This window comes from Myxocyprinus asiaticus, chromosome 45 (assembly GCF_019703515.2).
Source record: "Myxocyprinus asiaticus isolate MX2 ecotype Aquarium Trade chromosome 45, UBuf_Myxa_2, whole genome shotgun sequence".
Classification (NCBI taxonomy): Eukaryota; Metazoa; Chordata; class Actinopteri; order Cypriniformes; family Catostomidae; genus Myxocyprinus; species Myxocyprinus asiaticus.
The window spans coordinates 4,513,794-4,531,967 of NC_059388.1; the positions used below are offsets into that span (position 1 = coordinate 4,513,794).

The 18,174-nt window shown below is 46.4% G+C and overlaps 1 protein-coding gene across 3 annotated transcripts in view; it reads right to left on the reverse strand.

Annotated features, from left to right (window-relative positions):
- Nucleotides 1–18,174, reverse strand: part of LOC127435324 (copine-8-like) — a 359,118-nt gene that overhangs the window by 93,817 nt on the left and 247,127 nt on the right. For all 3 annotated transcript variants that reach the window (XM_051688722.1, XM_051688725.1, XM_051688724.1), the window contains one exon: nucleotides 16,441–16,502. In XM_051688722.1, coding sequence (XP_051544682.1) covers nucleotides 16,441–16,502 — 62 coding nt within the window. The remainder of the gene's footprint in view (nucleotides 1–16,440; nucleotides 16,503–18,174) is intronic.

Consider the following 18,174-nt stretch of genomic DNA (forward strand, 5'->3'; position numbering starts at 1 on the left):
TTTGAAGGCAAAGTTGGTCACAACAATATTAATTTAGCTTTTTTTATGTTTACTAGACTTTGGATGATGTTAATTGAAAAATTTAAACTATTTATGGCATTATTTTTGAAGAAATCCTCACTATGCAACATTTAGATGTTGGGCCTCATGTATTCAGATAGAAGACAAAGGCAGGCCTAACACAGTCATAAAAACCTAACTTAGCCCCCCACATACCAAGTCATAAATCTTACTGATAAAAATCGCGCCAAAATCAAACAAAGGGAGTCCAAAACAGACTACAAATCCCATGAAGCCTTGCTCACTAAAGGATCGAACTCTCAACTCCTATTGGATGAGGCACACAACAGAACGTCCCTCAAACCATGACATCATCAGGAGTAGAAATACCTCTGAGATCCATCTGGGCATTCCTTCCAGAAACTTTGCTCGCCGTGTGTAGACGCAGCTCATCGCTGCTCTAAGGTGTAGCCTCGTGGCACAAGGAAGTAACGTCTGATTTGAAACTGTGGCCATACAATCTCCATCTCGCTGGATGAGTTGAGATTACTCTGTGTTGCACCGAACACTCTAACGGATCCAAAGGAGACCACCGAGCAATCCGCATCTTCATCCGTTTGCCTGCAGAAGTGAAGAGAAAAAAGATTTCTCTTCCCTCTTCAATCAAGTCGATGTCGCTGATTTCTCCGCCAGCCCGCCGAGAATCAGCAGCCGTACCGCCCACCGACAGAGCAAGGAAACGGCCTCCCGTCATCACCCGAGCCTCGAGGAAATGAGTCGGAGTCAAACGACGGATGAACACACATTCTACCTGCGTCCTCATGCGATTCAAGTAAGAGGTTTACATCTGGGCAGAGATAGAATATTATAGTATGTTATTCTTGTGTATCAAGGTTATTGCTTGTACAGTTTATGGACCGCCGAGTCTGCTCATTGCTGCTAATAATACTCAAGGTATTACTGTAATGTACTGTTATCACGAATGAGATCTGCTGTGTTGTAGTCCAACCAAATTGGACTGTTGTGTATTTCCACCATCGCGGGTGAGAACGGCACACTGAGTTTATCCATTAAAGAATCAAAGACTGCGGGACGGTTTACAAGCCGTCCACCACATCTCTGAGTGATAAACTAACAGCTGCTTTCTCTCCCATGATCACAAAACAGGCTTTGGTGCTGCCACTTTATTCTCTCTCTCTCTCGTACTAACCACACACACGCGTGACCCCTCACAAACATTCCCGCACACACTTTTGGCTAGTAGATAACTTCATGATAAAGCTCAGCTTTGTCCCTAAGTTATCATACAAGCGGAGACACGCGGTAAATGGGCAGACACCATTAACCGGCTTCTCTCCGCCCACATTCGTGGCCATATTCTCTGGCCGGAAATCTCGCATGTCTCCACGAGAGTCACGTCCGCCATTTTGTGTGCATCACTCATTACACACACACACCCATTCACACACACACACACCTTCCTCATGTGTTATAGGCTTATTTTGGTTACCATATCTAATCATGTCACTGCTTAGTTTGTAGTTGTAAGTCGGAAGTTTATTGACTGCCTTGTATTGATTATTAATTGATATTACTGCATAAATAAACTTTGTTATATTTCAAAGAGAAGTGCTTTTTTTTGCATACACCTATGTCAAATGCTGACAGGGGATGTCAGTGCTCGGATTCAAACCTTCATTGTTTCCTTTTGAATGTTGATTTTCTTAAGAGAACAATCTAATATTGAGACTGTTATACTGTCTGGTTATTAGTCCCTGATTCCAAGGTGGTGCCCCAGCGATATTAATCCTTATTAATATTCTATTGATTTTGATAATTGATAATTATCTTTGATGATTGTTGAATTTGAAGGATCAATAAGCTAGTGTTAATTCTAATCAATGTTCCATTGATTTTAATAATTAATGATTATCTTTGATAATTATTAATTATTGCGAATAACCAAACCTACTCCTGAACGTAGCGCACTATATTTACTGGTGCCCCGTATGAGGCTTTAATAAGTTAGATTCTATTATTTATTTAAATATTAATTAATAACTAAAGAAATAATTATTAATTATTTGATAGTAACACTGATCTAAACAACCAGTATAACCTACATAATAATTGCTGCCCCATGTGAGGCATCCTACGTGCCAGTTTGTCACAGTGTGTAAGCATAGGAATCCAAAGTAACTTGAATCATCATTTCAAAGTTTGGTTCTGTTTGACAATTGAATTCTCACAACTTGCCAAGCATAAGCCAGTGTGGTGTGAAAGTGCTCTTAAAAGTGAATTAGGGGTTGGTAAGTTTACGATAGTCTGCTCAAAGCCTGCTGTTGTTGTTATTTAACTCCTAACGCTTTCACCTAGATGTTACAGAGAGGTGCCAAGTCACCTCATTGATGTCCACCAAAGAGAGAACGCAGTCAAATTTTCACATTACATAACAGTAGCCCGTAAGCCACAGGTCGAATCCTCTCACCTGTGTATTCGTGTCAGCATTATAGAAACTGTAAAACAACAAGCTATCAAAGCCACTGAGTCGCAATAATTTTTACTGCCACAGTAAAATGAGTTGCCAATATCCCCACTTGGCTGGAGCTGAAGCTCCACAGAGGTCAGACGACCCAGCACTGCAAGATGTGGTCGCTGCTGTCCTCCATCTCTCCGTAGAGGAGAGAGATAACCTTAATGGCTACAATATTAGTCGTTGTGATGAAGCATTGCAGGAACTAGTTGATTATGTCAACAACCCAGTCGGGAAGCCAAAGCGCACAATCCCAGACCTAGTGGGCCAAATGTTCCTTCTTCATCACTGCAGAACCCAACTGCAAACCGCAGAGCACCAGGCCCAGCTTGCCCAGCTGCAGAGCAGCTACCAAGCGGTGCAGAGGGAAAATCTCAGCCTGCACCAAGAAGTTAAGTGCACCCAAGCTGAGAAAGTCCAGGCACAGGAAGATAATGCCCTGATGCAGGAGGAAAACGAAACCCTGCGCAGGCAGCTTCAAGCTGCCCAGCCAAGAGTAGAGTCAGATCAGGTAAGTGCCACTGAAACACACAGCACAACATCTGACATTGAAGAGGGTCCCCTGTTTAGCACTATGCGTAAAAATGTGCCCCTGAGAAACCCAGAGACACACGCTAGGAGTCGAGCTGCCCATAGTGGTACAGTCTCTGACTTCGTCCTCCGAGACACCTTTCAAGCTCCTCCAGCGGCCCGCTGGTTGGATGCAGGTGCTCTTCCTTACAGTTGCCCCCCCCCCCAGTCAGTTTTCAATCATGCCACCTTGCGTTTCAAACCGACTGATTCCACACCATGGAGGGGGGAAAATTACTTCCAAGCCCAGAGTGGTGTAAGCGGCTCGAAGATCCCATTTAGGCAGGCCTAAAACAGTCATAAAAAGCCTGACTGAGGCTCACACACAAAGTCATAAATCTTACTGATAAAAACCGCGCCAAAATCAAACAAAGGGAGTCCAAAACAGATTACAAATCCCATAAAGCCTTGCTCACAAAAGGATCGAACTCCTGCCGACAGAGCGAGGAAACAGCCTCCCGTCATCACCCGAGCCTCGAAGAAATGAGTCGGAGTCAAACAACGGATGAACACACATTCTACCTGTGTCCTCATGCGATTCAAGTAAGAGGTTTACGTCTGGGCAGAGATAGAATATTATAGTATGTTATTCTTGTGTATCAAGGTTATTGCTTGTACAGTTTATGGACCGCCGAGTCTGCTCATTGCTGCTAATAATACTCAAGGTATTACTGTTATCACGAATGAGATCTGCTGTGTTGTAGTCCAACCACATTGAACTGTTGTGTATTTCCGGCATCACGGGTGAGACTGGCACAATGAGTTTATCCATTAAAGAACCAAAGACCGCGGGACGGTTTACGAGCTGTCCACCACGTCTCTGAGTGATAAACTAACAGCTGCTTTCTCTCCCACGATCGCGAAACCGGCTTTGGTGCCACCACTTTATTCTCTCTCTCTCGTACTAACCACACACACACATGACCCCTCACAAACATTCCCGCACACACTTTTGGCTAGTAGATAACTTCGTAAGAAAGCTCAGCTTTGTCCCTAAGTTATCGTACAAGTGGAGACATGCAGTAAACGGGCAGACGCCATTAACCAGCTTCTCTCCACCCACATTCACGGCCATATTCTCTGGCCGGAAATCTTGCGTGACATACTCTCCACGAGAGTCACCTCCGCCATTTTGTGCGCATCACTCCTTACACACACACACACCCATTCACACACACACACCTTCCTCATGTGTTATAGGCTTATTTTGGTTACCATATCTAATCATGTCACTGTTTAGTTTGTAGTTGTAAGTCAGAAATTTATTGAATGCATTGTATTGATTATTAATTGATATTACTGCATAAATAAACTTTGTTATATTTCAAAGAGAAGTGTTTTGTTACCTATCTGTCACTCACTCGACGTTGTGTCGATGTAGTGACACTAGGGGTCACTCTTGGGAGCCAAAGACACCTCTGGTCTTTGATAAAAGGCCAATGAAAATTGGCGAGTGGTATTTGCATGCCACTCCCCCAGACATACGGGTATAAAAGGAGCTGGTATGCAACCACTCATTCAGATTTTCTCTTCGGAGCTGAACAGCCATGCTCATTGAGCTGAATTTCTACTGTTCATTCACCTCTGATGGATCTGACGGCGCATTTCAGCGGCTTCTCCCTCCTCTGCACTGGTGCACTGCAGAGAATGCCCCTGGGCGCTTCAGCAGAAAAAAGAGAGTATATTTTCTGAAAGAGTTTAATTCTCTAAAAGAGTATATTTCTTTAAAAGTGCGGCACACACGGAACGTCTTTTTAAAGACGCGTCTTTTTAAAGATGCCTTTCCGATTGTGTGTTATTCCTGGTTGCGGTCATTATCTCTCAACTTCGGATGGTCATGATTGCTGTCTTTCGTGTCTGGGCGCGACCCACACGGAGGCAGCGTTCGTGGATGGTTCATGTTCTCACTGCGAGAAAATGAGCAGGGCAACGTTGCGGCCACCCCAGCAGCTCCCCGCCTCGGTCCTTCTACCTATAGGTATGAGGCCAGCGCGGCCAGCACTGGGGGCGATTTGGGGACCCCAATGGGATTGCCTCCGCCGGGTATCCCCCCACGGACCTCCCATTCCCCAGCACGAAGATGATGAGCTCTGGAGCGCAGCATCGGAGAGCGGGCTTGTCCAGTCGGACGCAGAAGCTTCAGCTGGGCTCCCCCCCTCGGGGACGATTGCCCAGTCACAGGCTGATGCAGAGATGACGGACATGCTTTCCCGGGCGGCCGCCGCAAGCATCGGGCTAGAAACCCTCCGCTCTCCCATCTCTCCATCGAGGCTCGATGATTGGTTCCTGGGCTCACGGCGCCGCTCAAAGCAGCCGCGCCCCGCTCCAGTGCCTTTCTTCCCAGAAGTGCACGAGGAGCTGCCAAAATCGTGGGGGGCACCTTTTACTGCCCGGCCCCGATTCCTCAGTTGCCCCCACCCTCACTACCCTCGATGGTGGGGCGGCCAGGGGCAATACGGCAATTCCCCCGGTGGATAAGGCACTCGCAGTGCACCTATGCCCGCAGAGCGCCACCACCTGGCGTGGACACCAAAAGCTCCCGTCCAAGCCCTGTAGGTTCACGTCGTCCCTGGTGGCTAAACATGGCCTACAGCTCTGCTGGAAGAGCCGCCTCTGCCCTGCATGCCATGGCTCTCCTGCGGGTCCACCGAGCCAAGGCGCTAGAAGAACTGACGAGGGTAGTTCCACCCCAGATCTGATGCAGGAACTGCACTCGGCGACCGAACTCGCTCTCTGAGCGACGAAGGTCACGGTGCGGTCTCTTGGGCGGATGATGGCCACATTAGTGGTCCAGGAGCGCCACCTTTGGCTCAACCTAGTCGAGATGGGTGAGGCCGACAAGACACGGTTCCTTGCTGCCACCATTTCTCAGGCTGGCCTATTCGGCGACACTGTCGAAGACTTTACCCAGCAGTTCTCGACGGTGAAGCAACAGAGAGAGGCTATCCGGCATATCCTGCCCCAGCGCGGCTCAAGATCCCGCACCCCGCCTGCTTGTCGCCAGGGGCGTCCCCCTGCGGTGACTGCACCGGCTCTACCACAGACCGCCCCTTCAGCCTGGCCTCAGCGTGGAGCCCACCACAGGAAGCAGACGCCACCCGTCTCACAGTCAGCCGCTAAGAACCCACGGAGGTCATCAAAGCGCCCCTGAGACGGGCGACCCAGGGTCGATGAAACCCACTCACCTGGAGCTGGTAAGAAGACCACTCCATCCCCCGGTGAAGGGACGAGTGGAGAATCTTTTGTTGCCCACCTCCCTTGCCCCGCTAAGGGAGGTGGGCACTCGACGACTGGCTAATCCTAGCTCACTCTCGGGACATGTTGTGCGCACACAGAGACAAGGGCTTCGGATCAACGGGGAAAAGAGCAAGCTCCTCCCGGTTCAGAGCATCTCTTTCCTCAGTTTGGAGTTGGACTCAGTCTCTTTGACAGCGCGCCTCACGAACGAGCGTGCCCAGTTGGTGCTGGCCTGTTTGAAGGCGTTCAAACAGAAAACAGTGGTTCCACTGAAAATTATCAGAGGCTCCTGGGGCATATGGCATCCTCAGTGGTAGCCACCCCGTTTGGGTTGATGCATATGAGACCGCTTCAGCACTGGCTTCAGACTCGAGTCCCGAGATGGGCATGGCGCCGCGGGACACATCGCGTGGTCATCACGCCGGTCTGTCACCGTCTTTTCAGCCCTTGGACCGACCTCTCGTTTCTACGGGCAGGTGTTCCCCTAGAACTGGTCTCCAGGCGTGTCGTGGTCATGACAGACGCCTCCAAAATGGGCTGGGGTGCTGATTGCAATGGGCACGCAGCCACTGGCTTGTGGACGGGCCCGCGACTGCATTGGCACATCAACTGCCTCGAGTTGTTGGCAGTTCTGCTCGCCCTGCGGAGGTTCCGGCCGTTGATCCAGGGCAAGCACGTGTTAGTTCGGACAGACAACACAGCAACGGTAGCATATGTCAACCACCAAGGCAGTCTGCGCTCTCGTTGTATGTCACAACTCGCCCGCCGTCTCCTCCTCTGGAGTCAGCAGCACTTCAAGTCGCTTCGAGCCACTCACAACCTGGGCAACCTCAACACTACAGCAGACACGCTGTCATGGCAGGTTACCCTCAGGGGAGAGTGGAGACTCCACCCTCAGGTGGTCCAGCTGATTTGGAGTCGATTCGGACAGGCACAGGTGGACCTGTTTGCCTCCCAAGAATCCTCCCACTGCAGCTCTGGTATGCCCTGACTGAGGCCCCCCTCAGCATAGATGCGCTGGCACACAGCTGGCCCCCTGGACTACGCAAATATGCTTTTCCCCCAGTGAGCCTACTTGCACAGACCCTGTGCAAGGTCAGGGAGGTCAAGGAGCAGGTCATCCTGGTAGCACCCTACTGGCCCACCCAGACGTGGTTCTTGGGCCTCACAATCCTTGAATCCTTGAATTCCCCTGAGGAAAGACCTTCTTTCTCAGGGACGGGGCACCATCTGGCACCCGCGAACAGACCTCTGGAATCTCCATGTCTGCCCCTGGATGGGATGCGGAAGACCTAAGTGATCACTCAGGCTAGGGCTCCCTCTACGAGGCGCCTGTATGCCTTTAAGTGGCGTCTGTTCGCTAAGAGGTGTTCTTCCCGACGGGAAGACCCCCAGAGATGCGCAGTCGAATCAGTGCTTTCCTTCCTGCAGGAGAGGTTCTAAGGGCGGCTGTCCCCTTCCATCTTGAAGGTGAATGTTGCCGCATAGCAGCACACCATGACGCAGTCGACGGTAAGTCCTGAGGGAAGCACAACCTGATCATCAGGTTCCCGAGAGGCGCCAGGAGGCTGAATCCCTCCAAACTGTGCCTCGTTCCCTCATGGGACCTCTCTAGTTCTTCAGGGTCTACAGAGAGCCCCCTTGAGCCTTTGCAATCAGCTGAGCTTAAGGCACTCTCCTTGAAGACTGCCCTCCTGACTGCGCTCACTTCCATCAAGAGGGTAGGAGACCTGCAAACGTTCTCTGTCAGCGAAATGTGTCTGGAGTTCAGTCCGGGCTACTCTCAAGTGATCCTGAGACCCTGACCAGGCTATGAAACCAAGGTTCAAACGACCCCTTTTAGGGATCAGGTGGTGAACCTGCGAGCACTGACCCAGGAGGAGGCAGACCCAGCCCTATCATTGCTGTGTCCGGTGCGCGCTTTACGCATCTATTTGGATCGCACGCAGAGCTTTAGAATCTCTGAGCAGCTCTTTGTCTGCTTTGGTGCACAGCGGAAAGGAAGTGTTGTCTCCAAGCAGAGGATCGCCCACTGGCTCATTGACGCCATAGCTATGGCATATCACGCCCAGAACATGCCGCCCCCGGTAGGGCTACGAGCCCATTCTACCAGGGGTGTAGCGGCCTCCTGGGCCCTGGCCAGGGGTGCCTCTCTAACAGACATTTGCAGAGCCGCAGGCTGGGCAACATCCAACACCTTTGCAAGGTTCTACAACCTCCGGGTGGAACCGGTTTCATCCCAGGTAGTGGTACGCAATACAAGCGGATAAGCCCGGGATAGCTGGCCGGGTGTATCACTTGCACATAGCACCTTCCACCTCTTTTGAGCTGAAGACGTGTGCCACTAATTCCCAGTAGTGTTCACAAACTATGTTCCCTGGTTCCCTGACTTTAATAAAGCCAGTTTAAAATCAGTCTCACCAAAATATCACCAGCACATTAGTTTCAACACACGAGGGGACCGGGTTTTGGACCATTGCTACTCTCCGTTCCGGGATGGCTACAAATCCCTCCCCCGCCCACCATTTGGCAAATCGGACCACTCTTCCATTCTGCTTCTGCCCGCTTACAGGCAGAAACTGAAACAGGAAGCACCCACCCCCAGAACGATCCAGTGCTGGTCGGACCAATCAGACTCTACGCTACAAGACTGTTTTGATCGCACGGACTGGGAGATGTTCCGGTCCGCCTCTGATGACGACATCGAGCTTTACGCTGATAGCGTAATGTGCTTCATCAGAACGTGTGTAGAGGAAGTGATTCCGACCAGAACTGTGCGAATCTATCCGAATCAGAAGCCGTGGATCAACAGCGATGTTCGCGCAGCACTTAATGTGCGGACCTCCGCTTTTAATTCCGGGAACGCGGAGGAGCATAAACAAGCCAGTTATGCCCTCCGAAAAACTATCAAAACAGCAAAACGCCAGTACAGGAGTAAGATTGAAGGACAGTTTAACACCACCAACTCTAGAAGCATGTGGCAGGGAATTAACATCATCACGGACTTTAAAGGGAATAAAAACTCCGCCATGAACACCGCTGCCTCTCTACCGGATGAGCTAAATACTTTTTATGCTCGTTTCGAGGGAAATAACACCGCCCTCGCGGAGAGAGCTCTCACGGCCGAAGCTACAGAGGTTAGTTCACTCTCCGTCTCTGTAGCGGATGTAACCCGATCCTTCCAACGGGTGAATATCCGCAAAGCCGCGGGTCCAGACGGCATTCCGGGCCGCGTCATCAGAGCGTGCGCGAACCAGCTGGCTGGTGTTTTTACGGACATTTTCAACCTTTCCCTCTCTTTGTCTGTAGTCCCCACATGCTTTAAAACATCCACCATTGTGCCTGTTCCAAAACAATCGAAAATAACTTGTTTAAATGACTGGCGTCCTGTTGCTCTGACCCCCATCATCAGCAAATGTTTTGAGAGACTAATCAGAGATTACATCTGCTCTGTATTACCACTCAATCTTGACCCGCTGCAGTTTGCTTACCGTAACAACCGCTCCACTGATGATGCCATTGCATCTACAATACACACTGCTCTCTCCCACCTGGAAAAAAAGAACACTTATGTGAGAATGCTGTTTGTAGACTACAGCTCAGCATTCAACACCATAGTGCCCTCCAAGCTAGATGAGAAACTCCGGGCTCTGGGCTTAAACAGCTCGCTGTGCAGCTGGATCCTGGACTTCCTGTCAAGCAGACGCCAGGTGGTTAGAATAGGCAGCAACATCTCCTCATCACTGACCCTCAACACTGGAGCCCCGCAGGGCTGTGTTCTCAGCCCACTACTGTATTCCCTGTACACACATGACTGTGTGGCAACACATAACTCCAATGCCATCATTAAGTTTGCTGATGACACGATGGTGGTAGGTCTGATCACTGACAATGATGAAACAGCCTACAGAGAGGAGGTGCACACTCTGACACACTGGTGTCAGGAGCACAACCTCTCCCTCAACGTCAGTAAGACAAAGGAGCTTGTGGTGGACTTCAGGAGAAAAGACAGAGAACACAGTCCAATCACCATCAATGGAGCACCAGTGGAGAGAGTCAGCAGCTTCAAGTTCCTGGGTGTCCACATCACTGAGGAACTCACATGGTCCATCCACATTGAAGTCATTGTGAAGAAGGCTCATCAGCGCCTTTTCTTCCTGAGACGGCTGAGGAAGTTTGGAATGAACCGCCACATCCTCACACGGTTCTACACCTGCACTGTGGAGAGCATCCTGACTGGCTGTATCTCCGCCTGGTACGGCAATAGCACTGCCCACAACCGCAAAGCACTGCAAAGGGTGGTGCGAACTGCCAAACACATCATCGGAGGTGAGCTTCCCTCCCTCCAGGAAATATATACAAGGCGGTGTGTGAAAAAAGCTCGGAGGATCATCAGAGACTCCAGCCACCCGAGCCATGGGCTGTTCTCACCGCTACCATCAGGTAGGCGGTATCGCAGCATCAGGACCCGCACCAGCCGACTCCATGATAGCTTCTTCCCCCAAGCAATCAGACTTCTGAACTCTTGATCTCCCACGATCAAAATACATCATCCCTGCACTTTATTACTCTTTTATCTCACACCGGACTGTCATAAATTATATTACTGTCATTATATTATGTCTCTCTTAACAACTGACTATCAACCGACAGCCTGAATGTCAATACAGTACAATACTGTACATTCTATATATATACTTTTTTTCATATATATTTTAATTTTTATTGAATAATGTGTATCTATATAGTATCTATATAGTAAAAAACAAAAAAAAAACAAAAACAGCATATTGTATACTGTGCAATGTATGTTATTATTGTATATTGTTGAGTGTAATTGTGTATAACAGATGTTTAAATTGTGTTGTGTTAATTTGATGTTTTAAGTCGAGTTTAATTATGTATAACAGATGTTTAAATTGCGTTGTGTTTATTTGATGTTTATTGTAGATTGGCGTATGTCTCATCACTGTCACGACTGCTATGTTGATCGGAACTGCACCCAAGAATTTCACACACCATTGCACTTGTGTATATTGCTGTGTGACAATAAAGTGATTTGATTTTGATTTGATTTGATTTGGTTGACTTCCTCCGAGCCCTGTGGCATTCGAGTTTTCGGAGAGACCCGCTGCCGGCTCAGTACACGTGCTAAGAGCCCTGTTCTGGGGTAGGTGCTCCACATGTGGCGGTTCCCTGTAAGGTAACCCCATGCAATGTATATTTTCCACTAATTCGTTTCCCTGTTGGCAAACTGCTTCTTCCTTGGGCAGAGCCCCTCTGCCCCAGTCTCCATGTTTGTAGTAACTCCTCCCCTGTTGGGTGGGATCTACCTTGAGACTCTCCACTTGGTCGTCAAGACCATGTGACGTATTTTTTCCACTTAAATATCCCCCCCCCCCTTTGGGGAGGTGTGGTCTCCGCGGTGTGTTCCTCCCCTTGAGAGGGACACCCCCCGACTAGACCTGGCGGCCCAGTTGGATAATCCCTTCTTTTTTAGGGAGTGGGAAAAAAAGAAAGGGAAAAGAGGCCACGACTGGGTTAGCCTGTCTCTATCTTTTGGGTAGTCGACTTGTCCCCAAAGGGCCATTCGACACTCATAACTATGTTGGGGGAGGTTACGTGTTGGCCTGGTGTGCTGGCTACGAGGCACACAGTGGTCTGCCCACCACACACCGCCAGTTCACGTAACACAGTTCAGCCAATTGTGGCGTTTCTTATAGAGACCCCTAGTGTCACTACATCGACACAACGCCGAGTGAGTGACAGATAGGGAACATCATGGTTACTTGCGTAACCTCCATTCCCTGATGGAGGGAACAAGACGTTGTGTCCCTCCTGCCATAATGCTGAACTACCAGCTGAAATGGCCGGACCTTGTCTCGGCTCCTTAGCATAAAACCTGAATGAGTGGTTGCATACCAGCTCCTTTTATACCCGTATGTCTGGGGGAGTGGCATGCAAATACCACTCGCCAATTTTCATTGGCCTTTTATCAAAGACCAGAGGTGTCTCGGGCTCCCAAGAGTGACCCCTAGTGTCACTACATTGACACAACGTCTCGTTCCCTCCATCAGGGAACGGAGGTTACGCAAGTAACCATGACGTTTTTTTTTGCATACACCTGTGTCAAATGCTGACAGGGGATGTCAGTGCTCGGATTCAAACCTTCATTGTTTCCTTTTGAATGTCGATTTTCTTAAGAGAACAATCTAATATTGAGACTGTTATACTGTTTGGTTATTAGTCCCTGATTCCAGGGTGGTGCCCCGGCGATATTAATCCTTATTAATATTCTATTGATTTTGATAATTGATCATTATCTTTGATGATTGCTGAATTTGAAGGATCAATAAGCTAGTGTTAATTCTAATCAGTGTGCCATTGATTTTAATAATTAATGATTATCTTTGATAATAATTAATATTCTATTGAATTTGATGATTATCTTTAATGTGAAGGATTAAAAGAGCTAACATTGATTCAAATCAAGGTTCTATTGATTTTAATAACTGATAATTATCTTTGATAATTATTAATTATTGCTAATAACCAAACCCGCTCCTGAACGTAGCGCACTACATTTACTGGTGCCCCATATGAGGCTTTAATGAGTTAGATTCTATTATTTAATTTAAATATTCATTAATAACTAAAGAAATAATTATTAATTATTTGATAGTAACACTGATCTAAACAACCAGTAGAACCTACATAATAATTGCTGCCCCATGTGAGGCAACCAGCAGAACCTACACCAAGAAACTTTAAAATGGCAGTTATCAATCCGCTTATTAAGACGCCACAACTTGATCCTGGAGAATTGGCTGATTATAGACCGATTTCAAATCTCCCATTTATGTCAGAAATACTAGAAAATGTTGTGTCCTCCCAATTATGTTAGTTTCTATAGAGAAATAGTATATATGAACAATTTCAGTCAGGATTTAGGCCACACCACCGTACAGAGACTTTAAAATATAATTTGACTCTCGATGGATGTACTGTTACATAGTCTTCAACAGCGAAGAATTTAGGTGTTATATTTGATACCAATATGTCATTTGAAAATCTAATTTCCAATGTTTGTAGAACAGCATTCTTCCACCTAAGAAATATTGCTAAGTTACGACACATGCTCTCTGTTGCTGATGCCAAAAAACTAATTCATGCATTCATAACCTCAAGACTGGATTATTGTAATGCATTACTGGGAGGATGTTCAGCAAGTTCAATAAATAAACTTCAATTGGTTCAAAAGCAGCAGCCAGAGTGCTGACTAGAACCAAGAAATATGATCATATTAGCCCCATTTTATCGTCGTTACATTGGCTACCTGTTAAATTTCATATTAATTATAAAATCCAGTTAACTACATATAAAGCTTTGAATGGTCTAGCTCCACAGTACTTAAGTGACCTTCTACCACGCTATAATCCATCACGTTCATTACAATCGCAAAACTCTGGCCTGTAAATAGTTCCTAGAATATAAAAATCCACAAAAGGAGGTAGATCCTTTTCCTATTTGGCTCCTAAACTATGGAATAGTCTCCCTAACACTGTTCGAGATGCAGACACACTCACTCAGTTTAAGTCTAGACTAAAGACTCAACTATTTAGCCAGGCATACACCTAATTTATTCTTCACCACACAATTAGGCTGCTTTAGTTAGGTCTGCCGGAACCTGAAACATTGCTCATTATCTATAACTCTGCAAAAAATGTAATTGCATCTACGCTAATATTATTCTATTTGTTTCCATGTCTCATCCAAGGGACTCCTATCCCGAGGTCACCAGAACTGGTCGCATCCAGCTCCATTCCTGCTTGGTATCAGACTCCACTGCTACGTGTCTCTGAGTGATGATGACAAAATGCAGCCGGTGCCAGCCAGACAACACTTCAGTCTATTACGATGGACCTCAGAGGATGAACTGATGCCAACTCCAACCGTAAGATATGGGATACTTCATTTGCCATTGCCTGAACCTTGGATTTAGGATAGACCTCACCGAAATTACCGGCCGGTTGAACTGCGAAGCAGCTCACTGTTCTCGGCCTGCATCACCTTGGTCTAATGATGGACTACACTCTTAAAATGGAATACATAGACTATCAATAAATTGCCAACAAATGCCTTCATTAGCCAACTAACAAAGGACAATGCATCTATATGAACTTCTGCAGTTAATCCAGGATGAACTTCAAAGACATTAGTCATTAATTTTACAGTTCTTACAAAATCTTGTTTAAACACTGGCCCTTAACACTTACTTAGTTGACTCATTTTAAACCATGACTTGCACTGCACATAAATAGAGTTATACTACAGTTACAGGAAGTGTGAGTGACACATGCAGATTGTACCACCCATGAGTGGACAAATTTAGCTCGAGTGCTTTAATCTTTTGCCAAAACATCTCAAGATAAAAGGACGGAGTTGGCAAAAAAATGGATGCCAGAGCAGAGGTGACTGCAGCCACCCACTTGCCTCCATAATGAAAAGTGTCGCTCGACGTGGGTGTGCGATCTGCCATGCATGGATGCACCCTGCCTAACCCTCTGAGAATGACAGACAGCAAAGCTTGCATTTAATCACACATACATATGGACGCACTCAAACATCTGCGCTAAGATTAGCAACCCAACCTTATCTATCATCTGCTACGAATGGACTACATCACTCGTGGTGGTCTGACTAGTTCGTATGAAGTCCCTCATTTCTCCTGACTGTGTAATTACACAAAAGCACTTAAAACATCCTTCACAAGGACATGTTGGCAAGTCAAAGGACTGTTACTGAGGATTCCTTGGCATCAAAGTCTCTTAGGGTGCGTTCACACTTGTAGTTCTGTTCTCTTGGTCCTCTTGGTCCGGACCAAAAAAGAAAATTATACATTTAGTCCTGGTTCGCTTAGCGTTCACACTGTCATTTTTAACACCGAACCTAAAGATATAAAACAAAAGTCATCAAGAAAAAGTCACAACCTGATTGGACAGCTTTTATGACGTATTTTTGTGACGGAACTTGCTGAACATCCAAAACAATGCTGGCTGCTGGGCGAAATGCACTCGTTAGATTTATATATGTATATATGGTGTTTTTTTTTAAAGGAGTCAAAAGAGCACAAGGAATTCCTCCATTGCACACACAAACGAAGATATGCTGCAAGGACGGCTGACGGCGGGTACGACGCCTGTACCGAACTGTAATGGGCAACATAGCTCCTATGATGAGAAGAACCAGGTATGCTTGAGGTCAGTATTAGGCAAATTAATTCCTGTTTTTGGTCCGTTTAGACGTCTTTGGTCCATGTTGCGTTCATACATCAATCGAATATATAGTTTGTTTGGAAGCGGACCGAGACCTACTATTCAGGCGGTCTCGGTCCGCAGCGTTCACATTTGTTCAAATGAACCGCACCAACAGAACAATCGCACCAGAGTTCATTTTAATCTAACCAAACCTGCCAAGTGTGAACACACCCTAAGTCACTTTCATGTGTCTTAAATGATCGTTTTTGACCAAGTGTAAGAACCCCCAAGGTTTACAAAAACAGTTGTGTTGTAGCAACTACTAATGTGATAATTTAAATGCAACTAGATTTCTACATTTTATTCTTACCCATACAAAACTTACTACCTAGATGCTAAGATGTTGTGGTTGTTAGACCTCACTGAAATTACCGGCCGGTTGAACTGCGAAGCAGCTCACTGTTCTCGGCCTGCATCACCTTGGTCTAATGATGGACTAATGACGGACTACACTCTTGTTGGGTGGTTCCTTTCTAGCCCAAGTCAAAAGAGCCCATGCCCAAGTCTCTATGATATTCTGGTAAAAATTACACGTCATATAGATTTTAGAGCATGTTAGATGCTCCTCAATAAGCCGCATGATTTGAGGTTCATTCATCTCCATAGCACAAACAGTGCAGGACAAGTTAAATGCCAAAGTTTGAAATGGTAGGGTTAAGGGTTTGAACAAAAGTCAGAGCAAAAAGTTACTTTGCTTTGGCATTTGTTGTGTGAAAAATCCTGGTTGCCCTCAGAGGCTGATCGTAAGAAGAAGTGTTTGCAAATGACTGAAACATCACTCACCCGCCCTTGATGTAGTCCAGGAAGGTGACTTCAGTATCAATGAGAAATGACAGCAGTGTTACCTGTGACATAACAGGAAGTCAGAGAATCCCATGACAATACTGTGTGCCATCAATGTTGCTTTATCAACAATTAACTGAAGTTTCAGAGTAAAAATGCTTCTAATTTAAGCAAAGGGGAAACAGGTAGCAGCAAACCAGTGTTGGGGAATTAGCCACTTTAAATTATGACTTATTTGACAAGCTACAGTTTCAAAGTAAATAAACTACTTACACTACAAGCCAGTAACAAACAGTCCTTAACAACACAAGCTATTTAAGGTTGTACCTTTTTAAAGATATGAAGTGTAAGTGTAGTTTTAGCGGGAGACTCCTAATCATTCATCAGTACACTAATAATTAATATAACCTCTTGTCCAATCACATATTGCTTCTTTCTTTAAAGGTCTCTTAGCCTATCTCTCTCTGCATTTTCAGTGTGCTGATGTGGCAACCTCCACATCACCGCTGCCACCACCAGTAGAGTCCCTGTCCTGTCACCGGGGGTAGGCTCCTCGTTCTATCAGGAAGACTCGCAGACTTGAGTGAAATTTAAGATTACATTTATTTGATGAATATAAAACAGAAATGTAATGTCTCTCTTTGGCGTAAGCCCCGTCTGGCGATCCGAAGAAGTTGTACTCCGAACCGTCATATCCTGCCGGAGATAGGAGGCAGGGGCGAGGAGCCTACCCCCGTGCAGTACGGGACTCAACTGGTGGTGGTGGGGTGGTGGAGGATGCCGTGTTAGCACACTGAAACAGCAACATGATAGATTGTGAGCAGACTTATAAAGCATTGGCTTACATGTGATTGGCTAGGAGTTACCTAGCTAATGGTGCGATGATGTACAGCTGCTAGTCTTCTTGCTAGAACTACGCTGCGCTTACATTTCCTGCCATCTTTCATCTGGCAGGATCTTACAGTTCAAGCTAGAATCCCATCGGACCGTCGGACAGGGGCTAACACCAAAGATGGACATTAACCAACTGTGTTGCTGTTATTCTTTTAATAAAAGATTCTGTGAATCTATTTAGTCTACGAGTCTTCTGATAGAACTGACGTTCTGAAGAAGTTCAGGTTGCAAAGAGGACTTCATGTGACTGTTAAACATGATTCCAGATTGTTCTTCACCCACCAAAGTTTCAACACTTGATAAACGGTAAGCCAATATGTGCTGAGGGGCTGCTGTGCCTTGTTAAAACTGTGTATGTTTACTATTACAAATGTTGCCTATGATGCTTAAATAAACTAAAAAATGTGCTTGCTTGGAGAAGAAATTATGAAGAGACTGAGTGATTTCAGATTCGGGCATAAGTCAGGTTGGGGCTTCAAATTTGATTGTACCAGTTGGGTACGGGCCGGGTATGGGTTTCAACTTAATGGCCGTGCAGACCTCTACATATGTCATTTGTTTTTAATAATTATAGAAATATACAGTTATTCCACCAAGTAATATAGTTCATTAGCCTAACTGTGGCTGTTTGCAGTTACCAAGCAATGATGTGAATGAAAAGAAAATGACTTGTCACAGGTGTGTGTTCATTGGCATTTTATAGAGGCTTCCAACGTAGCACATCCAGTCAGAATTTAAAGTTAGAAATCCCCCCAAATATTCAAAACGATTCACTTTCACAAAACTGGATTTATAAACAGCAATGTTGTGTTTTGTTATGCTACACAGCTACTTGATGGA